The sequence below is a fragment of the Biomphalaria glabrata genome, chromosome 9, assembly GCF_947242115.1.
Source record: "Biomphalaria glabrata chromosome 9, xgBioGlab47.1, whole genome shotgun sequence".
Classification (NCBI taxonomy): domain Eukaryota; kingdom Metazoa; phylum Mollusca; class Gastropoda; family Planorbidae; genus Biomphalaria; species Biomphalaria glabrata.
In genome coordinates, this window is record NC_074719.1 from 41,980,972 (window position 1) to 41,992,976 (window position 12,005).

At 36.3% G+C, this 12,005-nt stretch overlaps 1 protein-coding gene across 4 annotated transcripts in view; it reads right to left on the reverse strand.

Moving 5' to 3' along the window:
• Positions 1 to 549: 549 nt before the first annotated feature.
• Positions 550 to 12,005, reverse strand: part of LOC106071799 (uncharacterized) — a 46,997-nt gene continuing 35,541 nt past the window's right edge. For all 4 annotated transcript variants that reach the window (XM_056041967.1, XM_056041965.1, XM_056041968.1 and 1 more), the window contains exon 3: positions 550 to 4,211. In XM_056041967.1, the coding sequence (XP_055897942.1) occupies positions 4,198 to 4,211 (14 nt within the window). In that variant the 3' untranslated portion in view covers positions 550 to 4,197. The remainder of the gene's footprint in view (positions 4,212 to 12,005) is intronic.

Genomic DNA, 12,005 nt, shown 5'->3' on the forward strand with positions numbered 1-12,005 from the left:
AAGTTTACATTTACATTTTGTATTTAATGTTCCACATCAATTACGTTACCAATCAATAGCATTTGTAACATTGATACGTACTTAGATCTAGGATGGTATTCGGGATAATGCATATTTAGGACGCAATTCCAAAGCAGTGAACTCTAGAAAGATTCTATCAATAAATGGCCCTGGATTAATTACTAATTGTACTTGAATTGATCAAAACATGCCTTAGGTCAGTTATTCATCAAGAACGATGGAACAATCAAGAACTTATTATCTATGGTTTCTCCTATAAGCTGAGGTAAACTAAAGAGCTGATGCTTAAAACCTCATTGTTCCAAATTTTTATGTTTGTTTATGTTCAATGGTGCTACGGTACAAGGGGGGCCCTGTGGTCTAGTGGCTCTACGATAATGAGGCTCTATTTGATAAGTTCAAAATTACATTAAAATAATTGCCATACCTAGTGGGTATCTGAGGCCCCAAAGAGTGTAGCCCATTGATGGCATGCAATAGCTATATAGGATTTACAACACCAAAACCAAGAAGGTTTGAACAAACACCAGTTTTAAAGTATAAGTTTTATTCACGATTTGTTTCTTGCATAATAAATAGATCACCATAATCATATGTCTAGAGGTCTATACAAGTTGTATGCAGCAACACTTTTTTTTTATTTACACATAGATCTAGGTCAGAGCAGTGACAAAGAGCAAAAGGGGGGGGGGGGGGCATTGTGAGAGCGGGGAGGATCACGTGACCTTAACTTGTCACGTCTGTTGATTGCAATGATATAAAGGTGAATACGGGGAGCTATAGAAAAACATTCTTACACAATACAAGATAAATAAGTATGAAATGTAGATAAATGTGTGTAGTTGACAAAGTCATGATTTTATTTAAAAAAATAATCTTTGTATGGATTTGTACAAGATGCTACACACACATTATATTTTATTCACTCGAAACTTTCACACACTATTCATTTAAGACAAAAGCATAATGCATTGAGCAAAAATATTAATTTTTGTGAAATATTAAAAGGGAGGGGAGGCAACTGTCCCATCTTTTGCGAATAAAACCTTATATATTGTTATTTCCCTTTTTCAACAATTTTTACAAAAAAGAAAACATGAAATTATTTAGATCTTAACATGTTTGCAATAAATTAAAGTTAGGTGAATGATGAATCGTCTATGTGGAATACTATAATTGGTTTTACACTCGATTTGAATTAACATACATACCTATATAAATATCATTTATGGTCAGAGAAACTACATCTATACCTAATAAGTGCATTTTTTTCATTAAAAGATATGTATACATAATTGGATTCTGGATAACAGGATGCCACTTTGTTATAATAGCTTCAGGTCTATTCTAGCTTTGAATCACTTAAATCCATCTGGCATATGCCTCACGTGATAACATAAGTAATCTAGGTCTCAATATGCCTAATTGATGTGACCAGTAGAGCAAACAAGGAGACTCGATGGCTGAGTTGCATAGTGCTTGGCTTTCTAACCAGTTGTTCAAATCCTGGTGAGTACTGGTGTATTTAATTTCAGGATCTTTTGGGCGCCACTGAGACTACCCAGCCTTAATGGGTACCTGACAAAAGTTGGGGAAAAGTAAAGGTGGCTGGTCATTGTGCTGACCACATGACACCCTCGTTAACCATAGGCCAAAGAAACAGAAGACCTTTACATCATCTGCACTATAGATCGCTAAGAAACGGGACCTTTACTATACTTTAGAATTAGCATACCACTAAGGCAAGTATGAAATTAGCAGAGGTAACAAAAAATAATTTGAAAAAGCTTTAAAAGTGATATCTGTTGCATATTGAACAATCATGTCTGCATATACAGTTAACACTTTTAAAAGAATGCATTGCAAAAGTATGAAGTTGGTTATACAGTGTGCAACCAATAACAACAGTAATGAAAAATTAATATTCCGCTGTAAACTAATATAAAGTAGGCTCAGGATGCCAACAGAACATTATAAAGCATTAAAACATCTAAAAAAAAAAAAAAAAAAAAAAAAGCAAACTAGTCTAAAAATAAAAATAGGTTTTCTACAAAACTTCTTACAATAGTAAAAAAAAAAAAATTACACTATAATTACTTACACAGCTCTTATATGAACAGATACTGGTATTATAATTCTAAATATTATTATACTTGTTACCAGTTCCTTATAGCCACACATTTACAAGGGAAAAAAATAAATAAACATTCAACCCTTCTATCAAACAAGGGAGGTAAGAACATTGACAACGTAAGTACTTTAAAATAATATAATTGGCATTAAATAGACACAACTATGTGCTTCTTTTTTTTTGGCACTAAAAATATAAAATTAAACAAAAACTTTATTATTTGAAATATTTAGTTTAAAAATGGAAGGTGGCACAACAGGTTACAATAAAAAGAAAATCTTTTTGCACATACCAAGGATACACTAGAAAATTAAAAAGGGGAGGTCATTATGATGAACATTATTTTACATCCTATAAGAATCGTCTATAGGCTTACTACTTATTAAAACACATTTTTCATTTCACTATATGAAAATAATATTACAATTATTATTATACATAAAAAAACATCATTAATTTTAAAATATTTTACTGAATTGTGAGTGGAGCTAAAAATACTTTTAAATAATAAACTATAATTATAATAATGGATAGTAATGATGATAATAAAAATAATAAAGGGCTAAAAGTGTACACATCAACTGCATGGTGATCAAATACAAAGTTTTACATACAAATATAATAAATTACAAAACAAATCAAATTCTGTAACACTTTAAAACAAGCAAGAATATAATGGATAGGTAGATTAGCTGAAGAAAAAAAAAAAGCCCAAAATATACAAGCTCAAGAAATATGCCACATTTATTGCTTTTAATTTTGTCAAGAAATGTCTTAGAATTGTGTGACATTTTGTCTGGAAAGAAAATAAATGCATTCTATCCCTAGCTTAGCTTAGGATACCAAGGGTTAAAGGCTAAAAGGGTTCAAACCTTTGTTAGACACAATCAAAGCCCATTTCAATAATTATCAAATTTATATTGTAAGACAATTTAAATGGGCTAATTTATTTCTGTAGGAATATGATAATGAAAGAACTGATTTTTTAACTTGACATGTGAAAGAGAATTAACTTCTTGGAGAAAAAAAAATGACAATAACTACTACTGGATCTGCTGTGTTGGTCATAATAAGAGATTTTTAACACACACACACAATTTACATCATGGGAGTTATAATGGTAGAGCATGACATTATATATATATTTCTCGCACAATAATTTGTTACAAATGCTATAAATTTTCTCCCCTGAACATTGGATTACTTCTATTAATAGTAATTTAAGAGGCCCAGAAGAGATAGAATTTAGACATTTCAAATCATTCAATAGATAAGTACACTGTGCAACTTTATCACCACTATGTATCAGCAAGCCACCTGGGTGTATGAAAGGTAGCACACAATCAGGTCTCCTGTTGCTGGAGTGACCCCCAGCCCTCACAAAGCTTGCGGCAAAGTGAAGCACCCATTGCACACAAAAGTGAAAGACCCACATGCAGACAGTCCATCTACAGGAGTGAAAGTATAAGGATACACATGGGTTGGTTTCTTCCACAACTTAGAAAAAATAAAAAACAATGATTGTGACATGAGGTCAAAAACAATTTCTTTTTAACCAGTTTACACTTGAAATTTATTATGCTAGACACTCAACATCCTGCCTGAGACTATTCAACTCATTGCTGCTTGTCTAATAGAGTTAAGTATTGAAGTCAGCAGATGCCATTCTACTTGCTATCACGAAATATTCTCCAGTGACTCAACCAATTCTAAGTAGCACCATTTAATTGTAAGTATATACAGGAGGAAACAATATTTCTCTGCTGCCCAGACCGCACTTCGGGGGAGTATGGATTAGGCTAACTGGAGGGCAGTGATCTATCAGTCACAGAGAGAAGACGGCAAGAGGTTCTCATAACTTTCTGAAGTACTAGAAGAGGGCACTGGCCAGTGTTTTCATCACTCAGACTGTACTACATGTTGAGAAGGTTATGCAGCGGTTCTCACTGACTGGGACATGAAGTCATTAGGACCAAATTAGAGAACTGCTCATAGTCAAACACTGGAACTGAATGATAGCACACTGTTATAGTCGTTAGCTTTGCTTAAACAGTCGTTTCTGAAACAAAATAAAAGCAAAAAGTTATTTTTAAAAAAGCAGTGAATATAGCCTTAAGAAAATGTTACAAATTTACAAATACATTGTGGAAGAAACACCATTTTATTTCTTCGATGTTAGCCAATGCTCACAATAGATCTAGATTTATTTACCCCCCTCCTCCCCCCCCCGTCCCCATATTATTGTTTTTATTGGATGAAATGAAATATAAACATGTATCTGGAAGTTTGTATTGTCTTTTGGGTGGGGGGGGGGCGGACCAAAATACATATGATAAGTATATACATTCAAAAGAGAGTGGTGGTCGAGTGTCTTTCAAATCGAGGGTCTCAGGGTTCGCATTCAAGTGAAAACTGCCATTAAATTTGGGATTATTTGGACGTCCATGACTCCACCCAATTCTAAAAGGTCCCTGACTCCACCCAATTCTAAAAGGTCCCTGACTCCACCCAATTCTAAAAGGTCCCTGACTCCACCCAATTCTAAAAGGTCCCTGACTCCGCCCAATTCTAAAAGGTCCCTGACTCCACCCAATTCTAAAAGGTCCCTGACTCCACCCAATTCTAAAAGGTCTCTGACTCCACCCAATTCTAAAAGGTCCCTGACTCCACCCAATTCTAAAAGGTCCCTGACTCCACCCAATTCTAAAAGATCCCTGACCCCACCCAATTCTAAAAGGTCCCTGACCCCACCCAATTCTAAAAGGTCCCTGACTCCACCCAATTCTAAATGGTCCCTGACTCCACCCAATTCTAAAAGGTCCCTGACTCCACCCAATTCTAAAAGGTCCCTGACTCCACCCAATTCTAAAAGGTCCCTGAATTGCGTTAAAAAAAGTTAAGGTGGTTGGTCGTTGTGTACCTGACATAACATAACATAAATCAATTTAAAAAATGAATCCATTTGTTAATTAAATATCAGTAATTAATTATTTTGTTTGATTTCGATGAAGGGAAATAACTTATATGTTAATAATGATATAATTATAAGTGTGGAATTATTTCCCTTAGATAAGTTTTTTTTTTTTAAGTATTTTTATAGTTTGCTTGTTCACTAATGAAAAAAAACAACAAAAAAAACAAAACATTTAAAAAAAAATTGGATCTAGGTATAGCTTCTCTCTTCCATACTATGTATATGTAAAGGAAATATAAGTTTTGATTAACCAATTGCAATACCAAAAGAGTGATGGTATTCACATTTTGAAAACAATTAACAAGAAAGAAAAGGTAAAGATAAATGTACTATTTTATAAGTATAGACATATCCAATGATGGATATATTAAACGACATAATAATGACACTATTTGATTTTTATTAATATAATAATAATAAAATTTATATAATCTTCTCTCCTAGTAGAAGCAGTCTATGTACAAACTGAGAAACGCTTATCTGTATTATTTAGAGTTATGATTTTATAAAACGAAATGGCTGTCAATACACACACACGAGTGGATTTCTGTGTGTAAGGGGTCAAGGTAAAGGTTACACGAATCTTATGTTTATAAATAGAAATGGCAACTTGTTTGCATTGATTTTCTACTTCAACTGGAAATCAGGACAGCGAAGTGAGGGGGGGGGGTTGACTAAGTTACTTACGTGGTTAACCGATCAGTGACAGATGGTTTAACTGAGGGATACCCTTAGCCACTGCCCGCGGGTCATATCCCGCTCGGGACGCATTCCTTTCCGATTTCTATAAACCTCTGACCATAATGAAGCTACAAGAATCGGACCCATTGGAGGACGTTTGTTTTGTTTTGTTTTATTTGTCAATGGTGCATCCAGTGACACATGCGACGAAAATGTACCTAAGGTCAAAAAGATTTGGGAACCACTGGCTTAACTCCATGACTTATAATTCATGAACTGAATTGTATGAACATTTTTTTTTATATTTTCTTACAGTTTAAAAGTAGTGAAAGACGAATGTGCTAAAAATACATATTAAAAATAGCACGCCTCTAATATCGTTTAGTTTTATTCATTGGTTACGCACGATTCTGAATCGTGTTTTAACCTGGAAAATAGCGTAGCCTACATTTGGACTGGATGACCAGGAAAGTTATAAGACATTTCAAAATTGTTTAAAGGGCGACAAGTTGGACAGGTATGCATCTTTAAAGAGATTACGAGCTAGATACATAAATCGCGAAATAAAAAGCAATGAGAATTTTAAAAAATAGTCCTGTAGAGGAATGGACTGGCTGTCTTCGTGAACATCGGGACTAGTGACATTTGCCCATGTGGAGTGTCGCCCGATTATGCCGACCGTGTCCTTCAGAACTGATTTCTCCATCAAGAGGCCCGAACAAGAATTGGTCCCGGGACATACATTACCGAAAAAGAGAGAGAGAGAGAAAGAGAGGGAGAGAGAGAGAGGGAGAGAGAGAAGGAGAGGGAGTTGGAGAAAGAGGGAGAAAGAGAGAGGGAGAGAGAGGGAGAGAGATGCCTGATCTGGACACCCAATTTATTTCAGATATTGAGAGAGAGAAAGAGAGGGAGAGAGAGAGAGAGGGAGAGAGAGAAGGAGAGGGAGTTGGAGAGAGAGGGAGAGAGAGGGGGAGAGAGAGGGAGGGAGGGAGAGAGATGCCTGATCTGGACACCCAATTTATTTCAGATATTGAGAGAAAGAAAGAGAGAGAGAGAGGGAGAGAGAGAAGGAGAGGGAGTTGAAGAGAGAGGGGGAGAGAGAGGGAGGGAGGGAGAGAGATGCCTGATCTGGACACCCAATTTATTTCAGATATTGAGAGAAAGAAAGAGAGGGAGAGAGAGAGGGAGAGAGAGAAGGAGAGGGAGTTGGAGAGAGAGGGGGAGAGAGGGAGGGAGAGAGATGCCTGATCTGGACACCCAATTTATTTCAGATATTGAACTAGTCACCTGAACCCTCCAACTCAGTGATGCCCAACTCAATCCGGCCTGCGGGTCATTTTAATTTCCGACACTCATGTCGCGGGCCAAATCAATGAAAAGGCACAAAAACGATATGAAATTGACCTGAAAATATTTTTATCAGAAACTCGTGGATGTATACTTAATTATTGGGATATTTGAAGTTGATATTTTTTTTAACGCGTCGGAAAATGGCTACATTTATTTACTTAAAATATGAGCAACCACCGACACATTTACTTGCCTCTTTTTTGGTAAATATTCTCATAAATCATCCAACTATTTTTTATACGCGGCTTAAACCAAGAAAGCCGCCATGTTTGTTTCATGGTGTCGTTTATTTTATTTTTTTAAACAGCCACACTCTCTTGACAAATTAAATATGTTGGCCTATTATCATGTGCCACAGAAAAGTAAAGATACGTTCACTTTTCCTGGTAGATTCTACACCCATAGTCTTATTTCATAAGCGCACCAATGTTAAAGGTCATCGTACCAATCCAACATGGAAACAGTGAGAGCCCTAATGTAGGTAATGACAAATTTTTAAACTTTTTTTTTTTTTTTTGGAAATGGGATTTTCTACACTTTTGGTGTGCCGGATGGAACCACATCGAGGGCCGAACTGGCCCGCGGGCTGTATTTTGAGCACCACTGCTCCTATTTAATAATGATATCGATAAATAAGTCAGATAATTTCGTGCTTGAACCCTGCCCGATTCCATCCCCTTTGCAGGAGGTTCGGACCAAGGCATAATAATCTTTCAGTTCTGAACAAACGTTACGCATTGTGTAAGACTAAACAAATGTGTAAATATAGACCATGACGTCAACGCTGCAAAAAAATCCATTAATCCATTTAGCCGTAATACAAACAGACTTGTTTCCATCTGATCAGCTTTCCTCCCAGTGTCCGGTTCACATTTCCATAACATAAATCAATGCCCACAATTAGTCCCTAAACTTTACCAGCGCTGCGACTGCTTAATATCTTGAATACATACGTGCTTTTCACAAAAAAAAAAAAGGGGGAAGTTAATTACATAAAGTACGCATGTGCTAATCTAGTCATGCATGCTAGTTACAGACTTAAATTATAATAATAATAATAATTTTATTTATAAAGCGCTGTTAACAAACAAAATGTAGGCTCAAGGCGCTGTGATAACATTACAAACACAGACACGACAGCTAAAATGAATGTTCTTCTTAAAAATGGTGTAACATGTTGTCTGTCTGAGATCAATGGGGAGTGGAGTATTATAATAACACTTTGGTTTTCCTGATTGATTCAGGCAACCCGTTCCATGCGCTAATGGCACTAGGACAAATGGAGCACTTATACAAACATGTCCTAGCAAATGAAAAAAGAAATAGGACTCTATATGTACTGTAAGTAGTTCACTGTTTTGTTTTGCTTTGCTATGCTCAGTACATGTATTATTCCCTTCTAGAATCTATAGTTTTTAGTCGAATGTCTAGAAGTATCTTTAAGTTGAAGAGTTTTGCTAATGGTGTAACTCTAGCCACTAGTCTAATATGGATATCCCGTTTGTTAAAATTTCGCAGCTCTATATTATCACTACAACTGTGTCGAATGGTGGGGTCGGTATTCCAAGGGGAATTCCCTAACTTCGACCAACATACCAATGCACACACACAACTCCACAATTCAAAGAAAAACAACTTTGAAAGTTTTAGAATATATTTAGAGAGAATTAAGTAGATGATGAAAAGTTATTTAATCATCAAGATTTGTATCTAGAAGTAGAGTAAAGATTTGTATCTAGATGGAAATAAACACTGAAAAAGACACATATATAGGCTACTAACCTCCCCCCCCCCTCCCCCAAAAAAAAATGGCGATCCAAATATAAAATTGAACGACATTGGACCAGCAGGCGATGCGCAGAAGACACACATTTGTTGTCAACACGAGGAATACCCCTTAACTAGGTCGATTGACGTCACAAGGCCCACTGTCAACAATGAGCTGTCCGGACGAGAAGCCACGCACTCAAGGGGAAATCAATGAGGCGACAGTTAGATCTAGTAACTGGGGACTGAGCCCCTCCCCCCCCCCCCCACGCCTCCCTTACCTGTGCATTCTTCTAAGGCCATTTTTTTTTTCCTGCTCTGGTGTTTACACCTTGACAGTTGAAAGGAATGTTTCAAGCGGTTAGCGTTTGTGGTTCTATTGCGGTGTCCCAAACACACACAGGTAGTGATATAGATAAAACGACAACTGGCTTCCTGCAGTGTTAATAGTTTTGACTCATTAAAATCAGGGCCGGTCCTAACAATTGCGGGGCCCTATGCGAAACTGATTGCGCGGGGCCTAGTCTGGGTGGGAATAAGGATAATAAGTGAAAATTAAGATTTTGTATTAGAAAAAAAAAAATTCGACTTTGAATTTTATTCATTCTTTACTAAGTACAAAATTGCGATCAAATTAACTTTTACTTTACGAACCTTGCAACCTATGGCATATTTACATGATTTATATGCCAGTGACTATAAAAGTTAATAAGGTATTGGAACTTTCGGTTTAGGTGAAAACTCGTCCGATTATTACATTTTATTACATGAAAGCTGACAGCGCCTTTTTTATCGCACCTACGATTGGCGTTTTCCGTAATAAATGACACCCACAATATAAATGCAGGACATTTCCAGGAATTTTTCGAATATATTTTGCAATTTAATAATGACACCTAGAAATAGCGTGGGGACTATGAAAGGGCGGGGGGGCCCACTGCGACCGTACAGGTTGCAGTGGCATAAGACCGGCCCTGATTAAAATAACGACTTAAACTGACATACACATAACCCACACGATTGGACATTCCTTCTAATCATTGGCGTTTACTGGTCATTAGTTCGATACCACGTTTAAGCGGTACAAGGGTAACTGCCTGGTGGTGCGGTTTGCGCGCTGGACTGTCGTTCGGATTTATCGATGGTCGAGGGTTCAAATCCTGCCCGCTCCCATTCCCCGTCGTCCTGCGGGAGGTTTGGACTAGGAAGTAAACTAAATTCAACTCTGAAGGAACATCCGAAACATGTAAAACAGTTTACAAACAAACATTTGACAAACAAACATTTGACAAACAAACATTTTACAAACAAACATTTTACAAACAAACATTTTAAAAACAAACATTTTACAAACAAACATTTTAAAAACAAACATTTTACAAACAAACATTTTACAAACAAACATTTTACAAACAAACATTTTACAAACAAACAAGGGGAAAAGACCCGGTTCGCCCCTCCTTTTTTTGTTCTCAAACTTTTTTTTTTGTTGTTAAAGTGAAGGACAAATACACTGTCAATGTTTAGTGGCAAATATTCAATGTAGTCCTAACTATAGAGGCCATGCTGGTTATCATAGTCCTAAAAAAATTGAGCATATTTTATCTTTATTATTGACTTTTACACTATACACTAGCATTGATAATCATTACAGTTAACGCTATCTCCACAACTAGAATGACACATAAAATGACGTCTAAAACCAAATTTACTCCGTTTGTCGTCTTCAGTCCTAAAATAATCGATATGTCTCTTGTGTTCGGTCCAAAGTTTGGGTATAATATTAAAATTCATTTTAAGCGCGGTAAAGCGCCTTGCTTCCGGCCTCTGGTTCAAAATCTCGGCGAAGACTGAGATTTTAAATTTCGGGATTTTTCGGGACCTCCAAAGGTCTAGCCAACTCTGATGGGCATATGACATAAGTTGGGGAAGGTAAAGGCAGTTGGTCGTAGTTTTGGCCGTATGACACCCTCGTAAACCGTTTGGCATAGAAACAAATAACCTTTACATCGTCTGCTCTATAGATCGCAAGGTCTGAGAGAGGTCATTGTCAAAAATACTTTGTTACGACACGGTTCCCAATTGAAACAGCAAAATAAATTTAATTATTTATTTTTTAAAAAAGGAAAGAAAAGCTACATTCTACATTCATATTTCACAATACTGTAAGATCTGTTTCCCCTTTTCTAAAATATAATTCCACCAAAATTAATTAATTAGGAACATAAATTACTGCCAGATATCTCAATACTACAAAATTTATTTTTCCTTTTTTTCCCATGTAAAACAAATGTAATTAATTACGACTAATTAACTAACTAGCTGGTCTATTTTATGAATGATTTATGTGTTACAGTGTACGTGTGTTGTCATTGACAAAGAATAAGTCTGCAAAGTTTCAACTTGATCCGAGACTGGGAAGTGGGAGGAAAAAAAAACTTGTCAAAGATACCTCCCAGACAGACAGCTTTGTGGGGGGAAAAAATGCTGATTCTTACTATTTATAATACTTCTCTATCTTGGATTATCTATTTTGGTTACTAAATATAAAGTCTTACATGCAAAATAAATAAATAAATAAATAAAAGCTATCTCTTCTCTAGTTCTCTTCCATGGGCGTCAACCGCCCCCTCTCCTAACTCTTCCCCCACCAAAAAAAAAATTCTACTTTTTTATTCTTTTTTTTTTTAACCACCAGGCTTTGGGTGATCATAGAGGACTGTTGGTCCAAGCCTGGAATGCGAATCCGCGACATCGCCATAAGTCAACTAGCCACTAAGACACGGGTAAACAGGTTTTGGACTACGCAGTGACACTGTTACCTTTACAACTCAACAACCCCCCCCCCCCTTTCCACCCCTCTAAACAGCAGTCAAACACTAGACCTCTTTCAGGAGTTTCCTTCGTGCATTACGCAAAAAAAAAAAAAAATCCACCCTAACAAGTTGCCTAGATAGACCTTTTGTATATACTAGAGGGGAAAAAAAAAAAAAGATAAAAAACTGTTACCAGAATACAAGACTGACGAAAACCAAAGAAGGATAACCCTAACAGTTGTAAAAGGGGGAAATAACTTAAGGC